This window comes from Haliaeetus leucocephalus, unplaced genomic scaffold (assembly GCF_000737465.1).
Source record: "Haliaeetus leucocephalus isolate CR32 unplaced genomic scaffold, Haliaeetus_leucocephalus-4.0 Scaffold1, whole genome shotgun sequence".
In the NCBI taxonomy this organism is placed as follows: domain Eukaryota; kingdom Metazoa; phylum Chordata; class Aves; order Accipitriformes; family Accipitridae; genus Haliaeetus; species Haliaeetus leucocephalus.
In genome coordinates, this window is record NW_010972437.1 from 16876270 (window position 1) to 16899084 (window position 22815).

The following is a 22815-nucleotide window of genomic DNA, read 5'->3' on the forward strand; positions in this document are numbered from 1 at the left end:
GACCAAATGAACAGTGCCAAGGAAGTTTTCAGAGCCTGATTTCTGAGAAATACACCAAGCACGAATGTTACAACACACAAGCAAATGATAGAAAGCTGACATAACACTTTGTTTATAAAGCTGTCTGAAATGGAGAGAGAATCCAGCATTGTTCCTGGGTATGCACTGGGGCGTAAGGATGAAAATCTTCCATAATCTAACCCAAGGAGGCCCACTGGCAGAGCAAGTGAAGCTGAACTGCAAACATATGAGGTAGACTTGTTAGGAGTGGTAGCAGTTTCTGGCTCTGGGCCAGGTCTTCAGCTTCTCTTCTTCAGGGAAAAGGTGACAAATCAAATTCTCCTGCACTTGCATTGCAATAGCTCACTTAGCACTAGAAATGTACACAAAACGAGTTGCAAGCTCTTACTCCACCTCACAGCGGTGGGATCTTGCAGACTCAGGAATCACCTACCTACCATTGTAAGGTTTCTGGATCACAGTCAAGTTACCACTTAACTGCTAAGTGGGCTTAAGCCTTCTAAGCCGCTTGCCTTAGAGCAGATTTTGCAGATCTTGAGTCATGACTGTATCGCGCTTAAGAGCTTCTTCCAATTTGCCAATGTCCCTGGTAAAATCTGCACATCTCCAAAGGATAAATCATCCAACAACGGTCTCTTGAGCACCAGATCCAAAGGCAGCAATGCTTCTGCTCAGTGCTGCTCTGCTTATAAGGATCCTAAAAAACGCAGTGCTCTTGCAGCTGCCATGTTAGACACCGCATGTCTGCTTAGGCTATTTTCACCACAGTTACTAGTAACTATTTTGCGTCACCGTCTTCCAGGAAACATTCCTTCTCTCTACTCTCTGGGCCCTGAAATGCACCACTTGCGTGAGAGACACTTTTACACAGATGGTTCAAAGGATTCCAGCCTATTACACAACTAGATCCTGTTGCAGACATCTGATTTACTCCTCTGGAGGTTTCTGCAACTATCACAGGCTCAAACTGGGACCAACTTGCAGCCTTGCCCTTGACCAGTACTGACCTGCAAGACCTCCAGCAAGGTCCTCCAATCACTGGCAGGACAATCAAATGCTGGAGAATTTTTGTTTAATTTAATTTATTAAACAGCATTCAGGTGTTAAGAAAAAGGAGGACAATAAAACAGACGCTTAAAGTAAACTTCTTTCCTTCCTCTTCTCAAGGCTTACCTTAAAGTCAAACACCTATTTCCCTCCTTTTCTTAGCCTCAGCTTCCACTTTCACCTTAGGTCACAACCAGTCCCTCGCAACTCCCCCCCAAGGCAGCGGGCAGCACAGGAGGCTGGGACGACACACATTGTTGCTCTTTGCTTCCTTGTTTTCTCTGCTGCTCTTTGCCTCTTACTAGTTTTCCTCAGCTGCACTTTGCTTCTTCAGGTTTTCCTGACACTTTTTTCCTTGGTGTCCCTGTTCCAGAGTGGGTCACCTGTGGGCCACAGTCCCTCAGGGGCGTCCCTGCCCTGGCACAGGTCACGGTCCCTCAGAAGTGTCAGGACCTCCTTTGGCATGAAGGGTCACCCACAGACCATGTGTCCATCCCCTCATGGCTGCCAGTTTCTTTCCCAAACACGTTTGGTCTGGGTGCCAGGCGCTTCCCTGCCTGCCTGATGGCTCGGCAAGGTTTTGGCGGGTGATGGTTATTCCCTGGTGCCAGCTCCAGCTAAGACCAGCTCTGACCAGCCCGGGGCCTCCTCCCACACAAGCCCTGCTGCAGCCCCCCAGCAAACCTTCTCGCTCGTGTCTCTTACAGCTCCTGTGGAAGTTTCTCAATGAAATCACCTGTCTGGACAGCAAGAGAGCTGCAAGGACCTCTGAGAGGAAGACATACTGGTGGCCTGAAACAAATGGACGCCGGGGGAGAGAGCAGGGACTAAAGGAGGAGACCAGGAGCCAGAGCGTGACAGAGACTCACTGCAAGCACAGCCACAACCGAGAGCTGTGGGAGACGGGGGTGACCTGGGACAGCCAGGAAGGGACATTGCCCACGTCCCCTCCAGCCACTGCCATAAGAGATGTAGGGCTGGAAAGAGGAACAGCGCAGTGACGTGCAGGTGAGCTCAAGGATGCAGCTGGGCAGGCACAGGGGATGAGTTACTGAAGGAAGGAGAAATCCCAGCCTTGGCTAGAGCATTAATTCTCCGGCTGCCATGCACCCCCTGCACTGCTATTGGAAAGAAGCCTAATTCATCCACGGGCAGCTGGGAGAGCAGCCAGCATGAGGCGTCCCGGTGAGACTGTGACCGCATTTCCCTGACGCGACACCGTTCAGCTGCGTGATCCTCACTGCCCAGGTCTGGCTCCATCCACAGCCCAGCTGCCCAGAAGGCAGCGCCCCTGCCAAAGGCAGGCTGCCCCAGCATGCCAGCGTCTGCAGGGATGGGGCCCCGCGTGCTCGTGAGGGTGACCATACCTGCTTTCCAGGATGGCTTCTTCCACATGAGTGCTCTTCTCAGATGCAGGGGCCCCGAGGGAGGTCTGGCTCATGGCTGACAGAAATTTCAGCAGCAACTTGGTGCTCTCAGTCTTTCCAGCTCCACTTTCTCCGCTGTTAAGAAAAAACATGCATTTCATTCACAAATCCAGGACAGGCAGAGCTAATGACCATCCCACCCGCGGCAGAGAAGTGATCTCCAGGAATAAACACGTGGCATCTCCACTGTGGCAAGCAGGGATCAGGCAAAGGGTAGGGAAGATGGTGCGGATATTTAGGCAGATGTCATTGCAAATGGAGCAGCAGGAGCAAGGCATGTAATGCAGTCCGGGAGTAGCCGGTTCTCCCATTTCTAACCTTATCAGAACACACTGGCTGTCATGACGCTTCCACAAGCAGCAGTAGCACTCGTTAGCGGTGGCGAAGATATGGGGAGGCAGCTCACCCAGGCGGTGCTGTCTGTACAGGTCTATGGCATCCACACTGTACAGACCAGGGATGGGTTTGTAGGGATTTACTGATGCCAAGATGGAACCAATGTTTGTCTAGGGGGAGAAAACAAAACACAGCAAGGAAATAAAGCTCCTGGAAAAAAAAAAAAAAAAATCACGACAAACCCAGACCCTGAAGTAATTCATGGTGAAGAGAGAAAGCCTAAATAAGGAAGTTGGGCTTCAGCAGAGCTCCCCAATTTGGCAAAGAATGTCAAACCCCAGGGCAGGGGCTTGCACGACTCGGTATGAATGAGGCAGTTTGAATTTCACTGCTTTACAGTAAAGTGTTCTTAGTCTGTTGTCTTGGCTAAATTAAGCTTACACAATTTAAAAACATGAAGCCATCTTCATACCCAGCTACTGTGCACTGTGCTTGAAGCTGAAAAGCAGAGCCAGGACTGAAGGAGTGTCAGGAGATACCTTCAATGCCCCTACCCACAGTCTTAAGTGGAGGGTGCTTGGCAGGGTTCAAGCACCTGCTGAACAAAGAGGTGGGATACAGACACACACACACACGTGCGCAAAGAGCCATTAAAATGTATTATTTTTCTTCTGCTGAAAAGTGCTGTTTGGAGCAGCTTCAATCATTTGTTAAGCCAAATAAAAATTGACAGCTGAAGATGAAGTTCAGGATTTCAAGTCAAAACATTTCTACATTTTTCTAAATGTTTTATTTTGAAATATTTATTTTGAAAAACTCACAGTTCAAGAAAAGAGTAAGATTTAAAATAAAATACCCAAAGCCCAATACTGAATTTCAAAAGTATTCTTCTGTGAAGTCAGAAGGAAATTAATTTGGGGTTTTGGGGCGTTACTTTTTCAGTTCAGCCAACCAGCTCAAATCCAGTTAATCTCAGAGCTGCAGTTTAGAGCAATGGTGCCACCTCTTTCCTAACAATGGCTTTTGTAATATGGTCAACATCCAGCTTAAATGCTGCTGCTGGTGTGGTGGCCTCCTTCACAGGGACATCTTGGGCTGCTTTACTCCAGAAATACCCTTTCTTAGATTGCTGCAGTAGGTGCCAAGCTTTGCAGCTAGGGACCACATCCAGTATTATTTCCAAACCATGAACTACGAGTCAGCACATACATATGCAAGAATTTGCATGCATCCATTGGAGAAGCTGTAAATGAAGCACTTGGTGACAAGAAAGACGCCTGCTTTCTTCCTGCCAAATGAAATCTGGGGCCATACTGCAATGCCAAGCTCTGAAGCCCAAAGCCAGACTGATAAGATGTTGTAGTCACCAAAATATTTAAGACTCATTTACTAAAGCAGCAGTCAGAGATCTTCAGGGGAAAAAAAATATCACCTAGGCCTAATTGCATGATCAGTATGAACAGGCTAGCATGGAACAAGTCCTGAGGACGCTCTGACATGGACCTTTGTGGGCAGAAATACAATTCACCAGTGATGAAAGCAATGAGCAAGCAGGTGATGTTTGGCAAGACAGGTAGGAGGAAATAGGAAAGCACTGAGAGAGAAAACATGGACCGGGAAAAAGCACTGTACAAGCAGTTGAACAACAGACATTGCCCAGAGACTACAAGACAGAGATGTCCATCCTAACACTTCTCCCAGACCTTCACACCATTTTTTCCCTCTCAGATGTTTCATTTTGCATCTCCCACTCTAGTTTCAGCTCTCCCAAGGGACAGAGCTCACGCTGCAGTCCTTTCCAGAACTTCTTCCACTACAGCCATCTCTTTCAAAGATGTTTTTAGGAAATTTTTCCATCTCCCAATTGCAGTCTCCTCATTACCTGCAGTCCCTTATAGACAATTTCTATCCACAATTTTTAATAGCAGTAGCATCCATGCATCAACCATGTACGTACCAGCCACTCTATTAGCAAGGAGTGATCGTCCCCAGAGAACTCTGTAGAGCAGGACAAGCCATGCGTGGCATGTCTACTTCTCAAGACAATAGAACCTAATTGGGTGGTTAGGCACGGCAGAGCTAGGGACAGCACAAAATGTATCAGTATAGCCCCTAGCTCATTTATACATCACTCACATTATGTTGGGTCTACTTTTATTAAGGGATACAGGAATTACAGGAATGAAGGGGGAAGATGCACTCCTAAAAGCTGCAGGCTGTTGCTGTGCTTACATAATTTCCTTAAACAGTTTGGTAGAACTTGAATAGTATTTCTTTGGAAATCAAAAGATACTATTGAGATTGCGAGTATTCCTGTAGCAAATTAATTATGGGTACCACGCCAGTCTAGATATACTGTTACCTACACTCTCTGACTAGAAAGGATCCCCTTTAGGAGCTCGTGGTAGGATGCCTCCAGGCATACAGCTCAGAACTGCACTGCCCTTCCCTTTTTCACAGCAGTTGTCCACTTCACATTCTCAGTTTTCCATCCTCTCATTAATTATTTTTATTATTATTTATTATTAACACTAGTTACCAGTATTCCAGGTTACCCATTCCTTCAGGTGAATTTGTTTTCCAGAAAACGATGGTATTTCTCACCTGTTTCTGATCTCTCTGATTTCCTTCCAAATATATTTGGCCCTGAGTGATAGGCATAACTCCTCTCAGTACAGCTTCATCTGCAACCCTAGCCTACTACGTTCTGTGGAGACCATTGAGGATGATATTAAATGAACTCAAGCCCTGTAACATTCATGGTATTCACAGATCACTGCAAGTCATTAGGTGGCACTACAGCTGACATTCTCAGTTTCTGCTTAACTGAAAACTATATGCAGCTGGGCTATGGCATAAAGTAATAGTGATAAGGTAACTGCAATATTAATGTCTGCAGTGCAGAAATGTAAAACAGCATTTGTACGGTTTGATGTCCTCCAGGTCAGACACTGCTCAAACATATTCCCAGATACAGTCCCACTGTGGTGGGTTGACCCTGGCTGGACAGGTGCCCACCAAAGCCACTCTATCACTCTCCCTCCTAAACTGGACAGGGGAGGGAAATTATAACGAAAGGCTCATAGGTGAGAATAAGAACAGGGAGATCACTCAGCAATTACTGTCACGGGCAAAGACTCATTTTTTCCCCAAGATTTGGGGGAAAGAATTAATTTAATTTCTTACCAGTGAAATCAGAGTAGAATAATGAGAAATAAAATCAAATCTTAGAACACCTTTCCCCCCCACCCCCTTCTTCCTAGGTTTAACTTTACCTCTGATTTTCTCTACCTCCTCCCACCCAGCAGTGCAGGGGGACAGGGAATGGGGGTTGGGGTCAGTTCATCACACCTTGTCCCTGCCGCTCCTTCTTCCTCAGGGGGAGGACTCCTCACTCTTCCCCTGCTCCAGCGTGGGGTCCCTCCCATGGGAGACAGTCCTTATGAACTTCTCCAACGTGGGTCATTCCCACGGGCTGCAGTTCTTCATGAACTGCTCCAGCATGGGCCTCCTGCAGGGTCACAAGTCCTGCCAGAAAACCTGCTCCAGCGTGGGCTCCTCTCTCCATGGGTCCACAGGTCCTGCCAGGAGCCTGCTCCAGCGCGGGCTTCCCATGGGGTCACAGCCTCCTTTGAGCACCCACCTGCTCTGGCGTGGGGTCCTCCCTGGGCTGCAGGTGGATATCTGCTCCACTGTGGATGTCTATGAGCTGCAGTGGGACAGCCTGCCTCACCATGGTCTTCACCACGGGCTGCAGGGGAATCTCTGCTCTGGCACCTGGAGCATCTCCTCCCCCTCCTTCTTCACTGACCTGGGGGTCTGCAGGGTTGTTCTCTCATATATTCTCACTCCTCTCTCCAGCTCCAGTTGCTGTTGTGCAGGGTTTTTTTTCCCCTTCTTAAATCTGTTACCCCAGAGGCACTACCACCGTCGCTGACAGGCTCGGCCTTGGCCAGCGGTGGATCTGTCTTGGAGCTGGCTGGCATTGGCTCTGTCAGACATGGGGGAAGCTTCTAGCAGCTTCTCATGGAAGCCACCCCCCTGCAGCCCCCCCGCTACCAAAACCTTGCCGTGCAAACCCAATACACCCACTCAAGGAGGGGCTTACAACCCTTCACTGAGGGGTTCTTCCTAGTGCTGAGCATGTTACAGAAGTCAGGCCCCTTCATAAATCTCAAAAAAATTCAGGTCTGAGATGCACAACTGACACTCATGCATTATGCACAGGCAAAAAATGACATCATGTTTAAACTTTAACATGTTTACACCTGGATGGAGAAGGCACAGAACTAATGCTGAATAGGAGAAGGAATGGCATATGAGAGGTAGAGGAAGGGCTTAAGGAGATATGGCTGCTGTGAGACTGTAACGGTGCTGGTGCTGTGGCAATTCTGGTGCAAGGCACAGACTGAAAAGGGAGAGGATCCTGCCTCACATTGCAAAGCGTGAGGAAGAAACAGGAGGAATATACCCAAATGGGCAAAGAGTTGCACAAACACATAGCACACGTCAAACACAGGTCAGGAACTGCAGCAAGGACATGGGCCATCAAAAGAGTGTGTGCATGTGGGTACTGCCACAGGATCACAAGGCTGTGTTGATAGACAACAGGCAAGGGAGTCTACAGCAACAAAAAAGAGAATCTGCAGTCTCCTCTGCATGCCAGTGCAGGAGATGGTTCAGAAACGGGGTCACTTTATTGATCATTTCCTGGAATACAGGTGCATATGGTTTGGTTGCCTTGGTAACAGTTGCTATGCAACACAGAGATTTACATTTTTCATGTCATAATCTGAAAAACTCTGGGTGCACATAAGCATGGACAAGCAAGGTAAGGCAGTCTTTGTAATATATCTTCCTTGTCCTCTCCAATTTTCAGCAGAGCATGCTGCCATCCCAGCACTCCAGGGATGCCTCATCCCAGGTGTGCTTTCCCTCACAAGTCCCTTTCCTGACACTTGCATCCCTCCCAAGGGTCCCAAGAGAGAAATCCAGAGATGCTTTGAGTATTCGTCTGTGCAAGGAGAGCAGAGCAACTCAAAAAAGCCAGAACTGCATATAAAAGCAGAAGAATTAGGCAACAGGTTTGCTTTCCTAGTTTTGCTGAGCAGTAGCTTCATCCGGATCAGGAGGGACACTCAGCAACCACCTGTGTACTCTGCACTTTCCAGTCTGCTTGGCCATATAAACCTCTAAACAGCAATAATGGGGAATCTGGGGAATGTGACTGCCAGCTCGTAAAACACGGATGCCGATGGAGGATACAGAGCTGCACAACTACCACAAAACCTAGAGGTGAATGTTCATGTTTTAGAAGTTCTTCTATAGATGTAAAGAGGCCCCTCTGGTAGGGGTAGGATCTCACAGGGCTGATAAAGCTGGCAAGGCAGAAAAAAACTCCATTTCTATTCACATGAAACAATGCTCAGGAAACAATGCTAAAATTAGTCTCTCACATGCAAAGTGGCAGCCCCGAAGCTAAACAAAAATCATTAGCCAGAAGGGCTGTGGCCCAGCTTGAGCACTTACATAGATGTTACCCTGTTGGTAGCGCTGGTGCAGGTTAAGCAGGATGGCAGCTTCATGCAGATCTCCCAGCATGGACATGTCTTCTACTCCATCAATGCTGGTCTGGTGCATTGGCAAAACTTTTTCTCTGGAAAGGGAGGCCTTAGGGTACTGGAATACCTGGAAGAATGGGCAGAAGGACAAACAAGCTCATGACACCTGGGCACGTGGCCTGATTTCCTACCAGAAACATGCCCCCTTCCACAGCTTTGTACTTCAGCACTGGAAAAGGAAATTAATAAGGCACAGATCTGCTCCCTATTTTTATAGTCATTATTCCGTTCCTGCTCCTACCTATTTGACATCTCTGGCCAGAAACCACACAGCACACTCCCTTCTTTAGCTACAGAGTCAATCCCTCACCTTCACTATTGTCAGGGACAGATCAATGCAAGGTTACTCGATTTTTACTGAAATTGCCTTAGCAGGAGCAGGGCACCAGCTTCCAGCTGCGCTAGGCTGGACAGGTATTACACACTGCACTCATGACTGTGAATAATGACAGCAGCTGCTCCCAAGAGACCAGGAACAGTCTTTCACAAAAACACAGGTGGGATCATGTCTCTGACTGTGGGAAGGCTGAGGCAAAGCATATTCACATTCCAGGTTTGGCCCTGCACTCTCCATAGGAGCAGCCAGAGAGTGTCTGGGAGAGGTTGTCATGTCAAGAGCAAAGGAGAGCAAAGCAGATGAGAAGGTAAATAAAGTAGTGACATCCCGTGTGCATGCTGGCATGTATGTGTATGATGCAGCTTTGAAGTGTTTGTACAGCAACGGCTATTAACTTCTATCACTGCTCTGGGAAGTACCTACTTCTTTCTTCTCTATGCAGTCGCACTCTTCTTGCCTCAATTGCTGCATCCTTCTTCCTGCTAGAGCTTCCTCCTCCTCAATAACCCACTCTTCAGCTATCGGGTCATCTTCTTCACGCCCTTTCAATGCAGCTGAGATTATGTGACTGTTCCCCTCCACCACAGCCACATCCCAGCCTTCCTTTCCTCCTCCTCAAGCACGATGCTGGCATTTCACAAAAGTTATTTCAGTTGCTTCCCACTCTTGGATTCAACGATGTGCCATCTCCCACCCAGCATCCCAAGCTGCACTGGAAGGTAAGACCCAAGATAGACAGATGGGAGAGTTCATATAGGCAGCATGGAGAACCAAACTGGCCCGCAGTAACCCTTCCAAAGAAACTTGGGCTTTTCCTTCCCTTCTGGGGCTCCAGTGTCTACCTCATTTCCATCCCTGCTTGTCAGCCCTCCCAGGTGCCAGCAAGAAACTGGTGGACTCTGTAGAGAACGAACCGTGATCTATAGTGTTGATCTAACTGGTTTCTCCTGCCTGCTTTCTTGGAGTCCTCGGGCTGCCGTAGATGCTAGGGAGAGGCCAGCCACGCAGCTGCAGGCTGAAGACAGAATGAGGTCACCCTGCCCCCTCCAGCCAGCCACCCTTGCGAGTCCCTTGCAGGGCACTCGCTGCTGCAGCGCATTGCAGGTGCCCGGCGATCATCCCTTTTCAGCTCTAAGCCTGCACGCCTGCCAGTGCAGGGAAGGAATAACCTGGCACAGGATCCCTTTACGAGAGCCCCACGATGCCTGCGAAAGCCTGCACAATTGAAACAGCAGCTCTGTTCCTGGAGGGAGCTGGGGAGGAGAAGCAGGCTCATTCCCCAGATGGATTCACCCCAGGTCTGCCCAGTAACACCTAATGTGACATGGACTCGGTCTCTTCCACTAGGAGACTGCCCCACAGCCCAGTTTTCTCACCAGCCAGGAAGCTTTCAAAAATACATAGTTCATGTTCATGAACAGCATAGAATAAAGCCCATTCAAGCATAAAGGCCCTCTCCAGACCTTTCTGGTCTTCTCTGCACCACTTCTACACCTGGGTATCAGAGAGGTGTGACTCTGCCAGCAGCAGGACCTCCACTCTGCAAGCATGGCCCAGAGAAAACACATCAATTTTTTTTTCTCTTCTTCAGAGCAGAGGCCTCAGGCACTTCCACAAAAGAACTGAGGGAGCAGGATGGGAGAATGCGACAACTAAATTCAGGGGAGGGTACAAGCTGCAGATGCACAATATGAACGGCCTCTGTCAGGAGCAAAACCACTACAGCACTTTCAAACCATGAGGCAGCAAACCACCCTGGCTATCTCTTCTCTGCTGACTTGGACAAATTTTGGAAGGGGACAAGACCAAAACAGTATGACATGATCTTTCCTTACATTTGCCTGACACTTACTCATTTACCAATGCATTGTCAGCACTTGTGGCCATTTGGGCCAGAACATTAAGAAAACATCTAGGGAAAAAGCTGAGTGGACAAGTGTCCCAAAAGATACCGGGTGGTTGGCAGCACCTGTGCTAAGAGGCTGCTATTCATGAAAAATAACTGTGTGATAGGTCAGAGCTTGTTTACTTGCTCTTGTAGAAAACACAGGAGAAAGTGGGACCCTGAAGAGCAACAGGGGCCCTAAATACACAAGTGAATGATTAGTAGGGATTAGATCATCACCTGTTAAACCTGTCTTGAGCTGCCTGATTGGGGTTATTCAGTCATCCCCCTCTAAAAAAAAAACCTGATCCAGGTTTCTCAAAGAATTAAGCAGGTGTTCCTGCAGGATGGCAGCAAAGGTGGGTTAGGAGCATTGGCTCTGGTACCCTCTGAACAGAAACACTGCAGAGGTGAAATATACTCCCTGGAGGAGTGGTCTGATGCCACACTGACACCCTAGCGGAGCCCAAGATGTCACCTGTCTGTCCCTGAGGCTGGGTGGGTTCACCAAATACCCTTGCCCACCACTGCACCCCTAGCAACTCACCCTTCCTCAGGCAGAGGCTGGGGCCTCCAGCCCCACTAAGATTTGGGAGGTGAGGTCTCTGTGCCTCTGGAAGGCACTTGTGGCATGCAGGAGAGGTTTCAGGCCTTCCCTGGCACTGGGAAAGAGTTGACTTTTAATCTGTCCTCTGCCCTTCAGGGTAGATACAAGTTTCCAGTCTTTGTATCACCAACAGGCTGCAGGGATCATCCAGGGTTCTGGATACAGACATGTGGTGGTTTTCTGTTCCCAAGATTGTATCAGAGGCGCTCTCCCCAATGAGCTCTGAGGTTTGAGACACAAACATGCTGACCCTCCACACTTTCCCACCTCCATCCACCCCAGTAAAAAGGCTCTGGTTACCCCACTCCCCACTTCTGGACCCCTCCAGCAATCTGCCAGGAGAACAGTTTGGAGGAACATCCTCCCCATCATCCTGTTCCAGGTAAGGTAAGCCAGGTTGGCTTCAGCAGCTTGCACTACTGAGCTGAATATGATGGCTGATTTTGCCTGAAGCAAATGAGAACACAGACAAACTGATCTCTCAGCAGAGCTGCCTCTGGAATATCCCTTTTCCAACAAGTTAACACTTAAACAGAAAGTTATAGGTACTAATAAGCAGATCTTTATTACTTGGGAAGAAGAACCATCAGTTTTCAGTCTAAATACAAACAAGCCATCAAATACCACACAGGCACCTCACAACACAGCCAAAGATTTCTACTTTCTCCCCAGTGATAAACTGATTTTGCCTCAGATTTAGCCCACAGACAGAACAAAATGACCAGGACTTTCTCCAAGCCCCTGCAATGGTCAGGAATAAACCAAAACCTGGCCAGCACAGAGGCCAAGATGAGGATTGCCAACCCTGCTCACCAGGCTGAGCAAGGGAGAAATGATTCCTTCTCAACCACAAATCCATCCATTAGCACAACCCTGAGCACATGAGCAAAGCTCCCACCTGGCATCTAAGTTATGTTTATCCATAAAGCATTTGGCTGGTCTGTCTGGACTGTGGTTTCCAATCTTGTGTTTCATAAGTGTCGGCTCCTCCTTTCCTCCTAGGAAGTCACATTTCTGATGGATTTGTTGCTTGAGGTGTTTTTAAGGAAGTGGAAACAAATGGCAAGAGCTCTGAAGCACGACTGGACTTCTTACCTCAGAGCTGCAGGGATGCTGGGCCACAGCAAACATGAGAACACTAGATTTAGGGATCCTAAAGTCAGAGGCCTCAACTGACCCATCCAACCTAAAGTAAAGTGAAGATGTTCTCATCCGAGTTTTCACCTGGGGTAAGACAGCCAGTCCCTCCTACAGTTATGAAGCAATGAAGGCAGCAGGCGCGGGAATCACACAGGACAGCTATTGTGGTGGGCACTGAATAAAGCAAGCCCTCTAATGGTCACCATGTGCTTTTTCTGCATAAGCCATAAAGCACATGCTCCTTCAGCCTAGCGGTTTCTTCTTTCATGGAGGAAAAAACCCAAATCCAGCTTATTTTAGACCTGTGACTCCACCCAACATTATCCTGTGTACCTTTTCTAGCATGGACACAGGCTGGCAGTGGGTGCACCCACTCAACTGGCTCTATGGCGGGATTTCTGGTGTCCTTTCAGAGGTGCCAGGTGGGTTTGGAGGATTTTCCAAGGCCACAGCAGTGTATCAGAAGAGACAGGAGCAAGTCTGGGAGAGTCACAGAAGTACTCACCATTTGTTGATCCTCCACAGGCTGCTGCATTACTTGTGATGAATGCCCCTGTGATCTCTTAAAATGAGTTAGTGACTATCCAACACTCCCCAAGGAGGCAAATCCTCAAGAAAATATTTGAGAGACTAGAGTAACCAGATGGAAAACCTATGTGTCTGCTAGGTGTTTCTGTCTCCGAGAAACAAATCAGGCTCTTTGAAAAAGGATGATGGTTTGAAATCTAGCCCTTTCAAAGCAAGACTGAAAAATATGACAGTCCTACCACTGACTCTCCACAAGCTGGAGTCCTAAATCCCCTTTCCCCTTGTGCCCTCCTTTGTTTGCCAGGTAAGAGGCTGAAAAAACCTGTCCAATTTTCTGTAACAAAGAAGCTGCCTGCAGAGCACCTGTCACCAAAACCGCTGAGCAGATCTAACTGCTCACTGCTGGAGGGCACAGCCCTGCCCATTTCCCCATCCTCCTCCCAGCCCAGGCACCAGTTTGACTCACCAAGAACCTCCGTGAAGGCAGTGAATAGTTTTCCCAGGGTTAGGGAGCAGAGCTGACTCACTGAGGACTTGGATGATCCCCAGAGGTCCCTTCCTACCAATATTAATCCATGAGCACTGTGGCAGGCATGCCAGAGAAACACAAGGAGCACAGGGCTGGAAATAAGGCAGGAAAGAGGCTTGTTCCTATTGCTGGCAGAGGGTTCTGCTCTCAGAGGAACTCAGCTGACTTGTTGACCTGTCCTACGCATAGCTGCTGCACTTACACTGCTGACTGACACGGGGAGCTCACTTCTACGTGCCCCTGGCCCAAAGGGCTGATGGCAAAAGCTGCTGAAGCAGACAGTTGTGAGCACGACGGCCCTTAGAGCAGCACGGCTTGCAAGAAGCACATCCTGGCAGAAAGGGCTGCTTAGCTGGTGAAGCTGCCTCCTTCCTAGGTGCATTTTGCCAATATAGCGGTTGTGCTAGGTTGTTAATGCAATTCCTTCAAAGATGGCACGAGAAAAAACAAGCAAAGTGAGGTGGGCAGACAAACGAACAGAAGAAAGAGAACAATCTTCTCCTTTTAACCTTTGTTAGACCTTTGGCATGGTTTGTAACAGAGCCGGGTCACTTTTCAGACAGAATTGCAGCATTTCAATTGATACGTTTCCTTTTAACGTGAAGGTCACGCAAGACCAAGAAGTCCAACTTGCAACTTGGCATAGGCTACAGCCTCATGCAAACTTCACTTACCGTGCCATAATCTGAGGTGAAGAGCACATTTCCATCGGCACATGAGCCAACAGTGCATGGCTGCAGCTGGTCCTGCTCCCGCAGCCATACTCTGGCACCCTGCAAAAACCAGAAGACCTCCCATTAGAAAGAACTGGAGCCTGTGAGATCTGCACATGGGGTGCAAACACCCAAGGAAAGCTGGGGAAAGCTGCTGTATTCAGAGGCTACTTCCAAGCTACAGCTGCTTAAAATTTTTAAGCAAGTCCTACTTATATTTTCAGAGAAACTGGTTTTGATTTTTCTAATGTAACATGAGAGGAAGAAAAAGCAGTTTTAATCAGCTTCATGTGGAAACCAACGTAAGGAAACATCAGTTTTTATTGAAAGATACCAACACGCAGAATAGTGGGTTCGACTGTCTAAATATTTTCAAACTTAGAATAGCCGGTCATTAAAAGTCATGCTATAATAATAACAACAGAAAACGTAAATAAAGAATGTTTACAATTTCATACACCCACACATCATTGTAAGTCAAAATGCTTCCAGAAATTATCAGCAACAGCTAAGTAGACCTCACAGAACTTTGTCTGCCTCTCTTGCAAGAGTTTCCTTCAGTAAATGACATGACTTGAGTGTTTCTCTGATGTATATATGATGGCCCTGATGTATATATGATGGCCCTGATGTATATATAGTTTCCACACACACTACAACATTTTAAATTGCTCAGTGTCTCTCAGGACAATCCTGAGCACAAAGGCAGATTTCTGGTAACACATATGCGGAGATCTGCAGGGCAAGCAGATCTCATAGCTTGCCTACCAAAAAAGCGCAAGGGAAACCAGTTTGCTGGATTGGCGTCTTCTGCCCTGCCTGAGACTCTGCGACCTGGTACAAGGGAAAGAGCAGGAGCACAAAGGCAAATCAGGGAGAGCGTGACCTGCAATTACGCAGAATCAGGCATAACGTCACGCCGCATTTCAGTTATTGCAAACTAATCTGTTCCATGTCTTCCCATAGAAATCACATAAACTCTGCTTAGATAAGTATTGAGAAAAAGCCAAAGTGCTGAACTGTTGAGTAACGTTAAGGCCATACTGCTTTTCATCGATTCGTAGACCTACTTTCTTCCTGATTTGTTTTCTGCCCCTAAGTTATTGATTATAAAAGCCCTTCCTAGCCTCTTAAACCCGTCAGCACCATTAGCTCTTTGCTTATAGGCTTATTATGTTTGAAGAGATGCAATAGTATTTCTATATTACATTATACAGAATGTGGAACACTAATTCTATTTTTAATGATTTATTTTAGTTTAGGTGGGTTTTTTTAAACTACTTTAGTCACTTTAAACACTTTAGTACCCTGGATTTTCCTTATTGTAGAAGATAGGTCTATTGGCCAACCTCCAGCCCTCCCAATAAAGGAACTGGTTTTAATGACATTAAAAAGGGCCTACATAATTCTAGTTTTGCTGTTGTGTTCTGCTCTAGAGTTTCCACAGCAGGCAGATTAATTTCCCCTCACCGAGTGAATGAAAAGCACCAGTGCATCTGATCAGTACCTAAACCCAAGTGTGGTGTGTAAAGATCACCTTCATGGCCAGTGAGCAATAGCAACAGAAAGAAATGTTTTCTTATGTTACAGATTCAAGTTTCAAGATCCCAGAGAGCTGGTAAGCAATGCATTGAATACAGATTCTGAGGAACTATAAAGAGGTCTTCATGACATCCTCTTACATTTTCTGAAACTCTTGATGCTTGAGACAAAGTATCCTGAGGCACCTGGGCAAGACATTGCTGTTGAGAAACCATCCACTTCCCAGACCACATTCTGACTATTCTGCATAAACATACAAACAGCAACATGTGTTAGTAGATCATCTTTATGCTGTTTTCAGCAAAGGCTCCTACTACCATCATGGTATAGAGCAAAGAGTCAGAAAACAGCAAAGTTGTGTCTGGAGTTCCCAACAGTGGGCCGAAGGAAAGCCTTTTCTAATATACTTGTTGTAAACACTCATTCCCAACAGCGCATTTCAATGCCTTCACACACCAGTAACCCAGAAGCACATAGATGAGAGCTTGCACGCAAGCCCAGTTTAATCAGGAGCCAGGCCTGCACCCTCTCACACACACAAGCATGCACCCACCCCAGCATTAGCAGCGTGCCACGCTCACAGAACCCTACACAGTCTGTCTGTGGAGACCGGGAGGACCAGGTTACGCACACTTTCCACTCCCTGAGCTCAGAAATTAGTTTGGAGATAGAGGCAGTCAATAATCTGACACTCAAGAGACACCTCATGGGCGTGAACACTGTTATTTATTAGGTACCTTTTAAAGGAAGAGAAGAGGGGAGACGGACAATAAGACCCGTCTGGTATCTTCAACACCTAGAAATTATCAGAAAGTTCAAACTGACCCAGACCCCTTTCCCAGCAAAAGTCCACATGCAAAAGTAGTAACAAATAGTTCCAAAAGGAGACCTAGTTCTTTTGTACAATATTGTGCCATTTCCTACAAACTTACGGCAGATCCTTCTGTGTGCTGCTAAGGAGTAGAAGGCAACACGATGAAACTCCCAGGCACTGTGGCATTTCAGCTGCCCAGAACTACTTACTTCAGTTTACTTTGATGTTGTAGCTGTTTTTACAACAGCAATTGCCTCTGCCCAGTAGAATAACTGCACCCATTTATGTTGTTTCCAAAAGGAACATCATGCTGAGACAGCCAGAATAGGAACAAGAGAGCAAATAATTATTGTAACTTCTGCCCAGCATAGCCCCCATTTCCTGAAAGGCTGAGTTTGTTTTAGTGCATCTCCTTCCATCAGCCCTTTTTTCTAAACTTGAAATTCCCCAAGGAGCCTTGACTAAATACAGAAACAGATGGTGACACCAGAGAGACTGCCCTCACATCACTCTCCTCTCCCCCAATACCATGCATTTCATTGATCAGTTGAAAGGATTAAATTGAGCAGAAAACTTCAAGAACTGCCAGGCAGCAAGGCTGAACTTCCATGGGAAAAGCAAGGCCAGCAAAACAGAGCACAGCCCAGCGCTGCGGAGCAGTGACCTGCCAGCTCTGGGGGGTCCCCGCTCCCACAGGCACACAGATGATGGAAAAACCCCTGCTCTCCTAGCACAAGAGTAAAAAAAAAACACTCAGTTTTGAAACTGGGATATAGAAGTGCTCGCCTGCATCCAGAGACAAAACCGTTTAACAAAATGAAGCAACAAGCAATCACTGCTTTGAAAAGAACACCCTAAAAGACAGCTAAGGAACAGCAGAACAATGACTTTGTGTAACTGCTTTCCACCTAATAAAGCTGGCTGAATACTGATGATAGTTAACTTGAGCCCCTTATATAATGAGAATAGCTCATCCCCTCCCAATTCTTCTTTTAACTAGCAGTTTATTAGAGGGGGTATTTTGTTTTTAAGTGGAGCAACAGCAGGTACTGAAAGAAAGAATAAAGTTGTAATGTACCAGAGTTCCTGTATCAAGGGCAGGTCACTTGGATGTTAAACAAACTCTGAGAGACCAGCATCCTCATTCCTATGGCCTCAGTGACAATCTGTCCAGGAACTGGCCTTGCCACAAAGCACACAGCAAAGCACAATCCTGAAAACTGATTCCATAACATGGGGTTATAATTTAGAAAATAAAGTTGCTTGCATACCAAAAGCAGTGTTTCATCAGTACTGCCTCACTCCCACACCATGATGTCTTCCACCGTGGACAGTAAACTCTAAGATGTCATTTTTCTCTCTTCACATAACACCTGGCACTTTGGGGTCCTAGACTTGGAAAAAAATAACATTTCCTGGTATCCATGATAGCGAGAAATCAGTTGAAGCTACAGATTTCTTTGGCCTTTGGTGCCTTTTTTAGAGCAACTGATACCAGGGAGTTATCTCTTGCATTCACACACCTGTACCTGGATCTCAGCAGATGCAGTATGCTGCGTCGGCAGGGAAAGGATAAAGGAGATCTTGTGCGCTGTACCCCAGGGAAAGGGCATAGAGGCAGACAAGGAGCACACAACCCTGACTGCAGAAGCAAGCACCCAGGCATTAAAGCAGAGTGCGTAGCTACCAGCGGGTGCACCCTCCTCATCAGCTATCCAGCTACTGAAGGCAAAGTAAGCTCCAGAGTACAAGAGAGAACTCTGTACCTGCAGGTGTCTTTGCCTCTCCAGAGCCTCCCAGCCCAGCAGGAGACACATTTGGGGACTGACATGAGCAAGCCACTGCTCTGCAACTGTACCACACCTCAGAAACAAGTCATCATATCTTGTTCTCTTATTTGTGTAGTCTGGACTACCCTTGAATCTTCATGTTCCCCCAGGATGTCCTCTCTCTTCTGGAAACTGCTTCTTCCCAGGCACAAGCAAGAATGAGCTGCCCCAGCTGCACAGGATTTGAGGAGACAGTTAGCAGTGCTCCCTCTCTCCAACAGCACTCACATGCCCCATTCCTCCTTGTGCACAAACCTCCATAACTCTCAGGACTAACACGCTCAGCAGAGGCCACAACCAGGATGGGTGCATCAATTTTCCAGGAGTTACTCAGAGAGAAAAGTGCTTTTGGTTGGAAGATGCCTTCCAGTGTATGAAACATGCACACAATTGTCCACTATTTCCATTAAGGGATGTTTTTGTACTGTTTTCTTTGTGAGTGAATATGGCTCTCAGCGTCCAGATCTACCTGCAAACAGTACTGCAAAAGGCTCTTGGCAGTGCCTTAGTTTGGGTAACTCTCCCCCATTACTGCTGCAGTCATTCTGCAAGGGGCAGGGATGTCTCAAAAATATATACCCGCACACTAAGGCCAAGCCAAAGATCTCTGTGGGTGCTATAAGTTTTTCAGCTCCAAGTATTGTGCATATACATACCTTTGTCCTCCTGGCACAATGAGGCTGTTCAGTGGGTATTGGGCATCCAAGCCTCATGTTTTTCGTGGCGATGGATCCATATGCTCCTAGGCATGGAAGCGGCATTGTGCTAAGCCAGCTCTCTTCCCAGCCTCAATGGGCTTTGTGGTTTTAAACCATGCAGCAGAGATTGGGCTAGAAAGGCCCTTGCAACCCAGACAAAGCCAGGATCGGGTTTCAATAAAAGCACTTTTCAAGAGATTGATCTAGATGATCATGAATAAGTGATAGGACATATATAAAGAGACTTAGCTAATGGATACATGATTGGTGGGGTGGGGGAGTCCCTGACATCCTAGACCCATAGGGGAAGGAACACAACCTTGCTGTTTTTCTGATGTCAGGCTGGAATAAAGTCAAACAGCCAGTCCCTGGGTTATATTTGATCAGCAAAACCTGGACCAGCTGCTGGAAGGGAGGAGGTAGCCCAGGAGGCCACAGGTAATGGAGAGACAACAGCTGAGCTGGCAGCAGCCAACACGGAGCAGCTGGGAGGAGGGACAATACCTGCAACAGCACTGGCAGGGGTAACAGAAACAAAAGTCTACTTCTTGTAAGGCACAAGGATGACACACTGCAGGGCAGAAAGGGACTGGATTGCACCTGGGAAGGTCCCATGGTTCCCAACAGTAGCCCACTGAGCCTAGGCAGCCTCTGCAAGGCAGCACAGCTCACGGAGCTGAACACAAAGCTGCAGTCGTGAGTCCTGCTGCTCCAGAGCTGCAGCCCAGGCTGAGCCCATGACTCAGACTAGTTCTGCCAATTAGCAGCCCCATTCCTCACTAATTAAGGAGCAGAGCCCTCAGTCTGCCAGCAGCTCTGCAGAATAGCAGTATCAGGAGAAGGTTTGTGCATTTTAAATCGTCTAATCTAAGAGCAGTTTGTCACTTCTGGTCACTGATGTACGTGCACTGCTTCCCACCCCTCTTTCACCTCCCCCTCCCATCTGCTCTGTTCCTCTCTCCTCCCCCAGCTTGGCTGCTGTACAGCTTCTCTTCTCCCCACTCTCCTGCACATGTCCCACCTTCAGATATCCCCCAGGAAATGCCTGGTCCTTGAAGGTAATTCTTGCTTTTCTCAAAGGAGCAACTACCCACTACAGCAACCACACCAGCTCTTCACCATGAGAGTGGAGGGAGTGAACCCCCAACTGTTTTCCCATGCCTCAAGGCTGCCCTTTGCCAAAAGCAGAAGGTGCACAGAGAGAAGGCGATGGTGCGTCCTTCCAGACTTCACTGCAAGCTCTCTCTTGGCTCAGTTTAAGATGAGCTGCCCCCTGCGATTCCACCATGGGCAGTGGAGTCGCTGCCCTCCCTCAGGTGAAGCAACAATCCTACAGAGTTTGCAACCACCTGGGAACTTCTCAGCAGCCCCAAAAATGCACACTAAAGTTCAGTTCATAAAAGCCAGCACTGCTTCCATGCCTTCTCTATAAGCTCTTCCCCACCTAAAACTTGAATTAAAACAAATCATTCCCTAGAGCACATTACTCACATGGATATCTTCAGATGTATATTCCCTGCCTCTGAACACTCCTGATATATCACAGCAACGCTGGCTTTCCCACATCTTCTCTGTAGCTGAAAGGAAGGAGGCAACAAGGCCTGTGCAAAAACCCAGACTGGCCCTAGCAAAACTTCCGCTGACAAGCTAGCAGCTCCAAACTGAGTAAGTGAAGAGCTATCCCTGCCCTGCCCTCAACTTGGTTATTGCTTTGGGTCTCCTCTCCCTCTTCCCACCAAACATACAGTGAGGCAGCTTCCTTGCAGCTCCTTCCCTCTCTCAAATTTGGCTGATGGCTTCAAGGCTGAAGCTGGGCTGATGGACAGCTGAGTGGCATACAAGGTCCACAGAAGAGAGCTCAGGGCCTCAGGAAGCCACAAGGATACAGCAGTCTATCACACAGACGCCAGCTCCAGCATCCTGCCTCCAAGCAGACACAATGCAATGCATTTTGTAAAAATCTCAGATGAGAGCCCTGAAACAGTATTTCTTTTGCAGTGTTTATTATGCATAATTTGGGATTACGTCCAATACCTTTTTAGAATCATAGAATCATTTAGGTTGGAAAAGACCTTCAAGATCATCGAGTCCAACCATCAACCATGGCCACTAAACCATGTCCTGAAGTACCCTGTCTACTCACTTTTTGAATACCTCCAGGGATGGTGACTCAACCACTTCCCTGGGCAGCCTATTCCAATGTCTGACAACCCTCTCAGTAAAAAAATTTTTCCTAATATCTAGCCTAATTCTCCCTTGCCTCAACTTGAGGCCATTTCCTCTTGTCCTGTCTCCAGCCACCTGACAGAAGAGACCAGCACCCACCTCACTACAACCCCCCTTCAGGTAGTTGTAGAGAGCGATAAGGTCTCCCCTCAGCCTCTTCTTCTCCAGACTAAACAGCCCCAGCTCCCTCAGCCGCTCCTCATAAGACTTGTGCTCCAGGCCCCTCACCAACCTGGTTGCCCTTCTCTGGACACGCTCCAGCACCTCAGTGTCTTTCCTGCAGTGAGGTGCCCAAAACTGAACACAGGACTCGAGGTGCGGCCTCACCAGTGCCCAGTACAGGGGAACAATCACCTCCCTGCTCCTGCTGGCCACACTATTTCTGATACAGGCCAGGATGCCGTTGGCCTTCTTGGCCAGCTGGGCACACTGCTGGCTCATATTCAGCCGGCTGTCAACCAGCACCCCCAGGTCCTTTTCCACCAGGCAGCTTTCCAGCCACTCTTCCCCAGGCCTGTAGTGCTGCATGGGGTTGCTGTGACCCAAGTGCAGGACCCGGCACTTGGCCTTGAACTTCATACGATTGGCCTCAGCCCATCACTCCAGCCTGTCCAGATCCCTCTGTAGAGCCTCCCTACCCTCAAGCAGATGGACCCTGCCTCCCAACTCGGTGTCGTCTGCAAACTTGCTGAGGGTGCACTCGATCCCCTCATCCAAATCATCGATAAAGATATTAAACAGAACCGGCCCCAACACCGAGCCCTGTGGAACACCACTTGTGACCCGCCGCCAGCCGGATTTCACACCATTCACCACAACCCTCTGGGCTCGTCCATCCAGCCAGTTTTTCACCCAGCGAAGAGTACACTTGTCCAAGCCATGAGACACCAGCTTCTCAAGGAGTATGCCATGAGAGACAGTGTCAAAGGCCTTGCTGAAGTCAAGGAAGATAACATCCACAGCCTTTCCCTCATCCACTAGGCGGGTCACCTGGTCATAGAAGATCAGGTTGGTCGAGCAGGACCTGCCTTTCGTAAACCCATGCTGACTGGGCCTGATCCCCTTCTTATCCTGGACTTGCCATCTTGCCACATCCTTGACTTCAATAATTCCCTGCCATGTGGAGTTCTACCATCTATTCACACGTTATATGGAAACGTACACTTTTTAATCAATCTGTCCCACCACTGTGAAGCAGAAAATCCCTTTTTCTCACAGTCAGAGGCAGAGGAACAGCGGAATCCAATCCACCTTCTCTGTCTCATCCATTATTTTCTGCTCTTTTGCCATGTCTCCCCCTATTTGTCATTTCACTAATAAAGTATTCTCAGAGTTGTCATTCCACTAATAAAGCATTCTCAGGTTTTTAAACTCTTCATGTGAGACATTTCCCTGGTGTTTGATCATCCTCAGTGTCCTTCCCTCAAACACCACACAGAAAGCAAGTGGAGTGCCTCTGAGCTGGGATGCACTGTCAGCCAATCTGAAATAAGAGTGAAAGTGGAGAAAAGGGAG

The 22815-nt window shown here is 47.8% G+C and overlaps 1 protein-coding gene across 1 annotated transcript in view; it reads right to left on the reverse strand.

The window, feature by feature from the left end:
- The window catches only part of LOC104833043 (unconventional myosin-X-like), a 103841-nt gene that overhangs the window by 66126 nt on the left and 14900 nt on the right, over nucleotides 1–22815 (reverse strand). Inside the window, exons 2-5 of the mRNA XM_010569553.1 lie at nucleotides 14153–14251; nucleotides 8361–8519; nucleotides 2814–3001; nucleotides 2436–2570 (exon numbers count right to left, since the gene is read on the reverse strand). Of these exons, the coding sequence (XP_010567855.1) occupies nucleotides 2436–2570; nucleotides 2814–3001; nucleotides 8361–8519; nucleotides 14153–14251 (581 nt within the window). The remainder of the gene's footprint in view (nucleotides 1–2435; nucleotides 2571–2813; nucleotides 3002–8360; nucleotides 8520–14152; nucleotides 14252–22815) is intronic.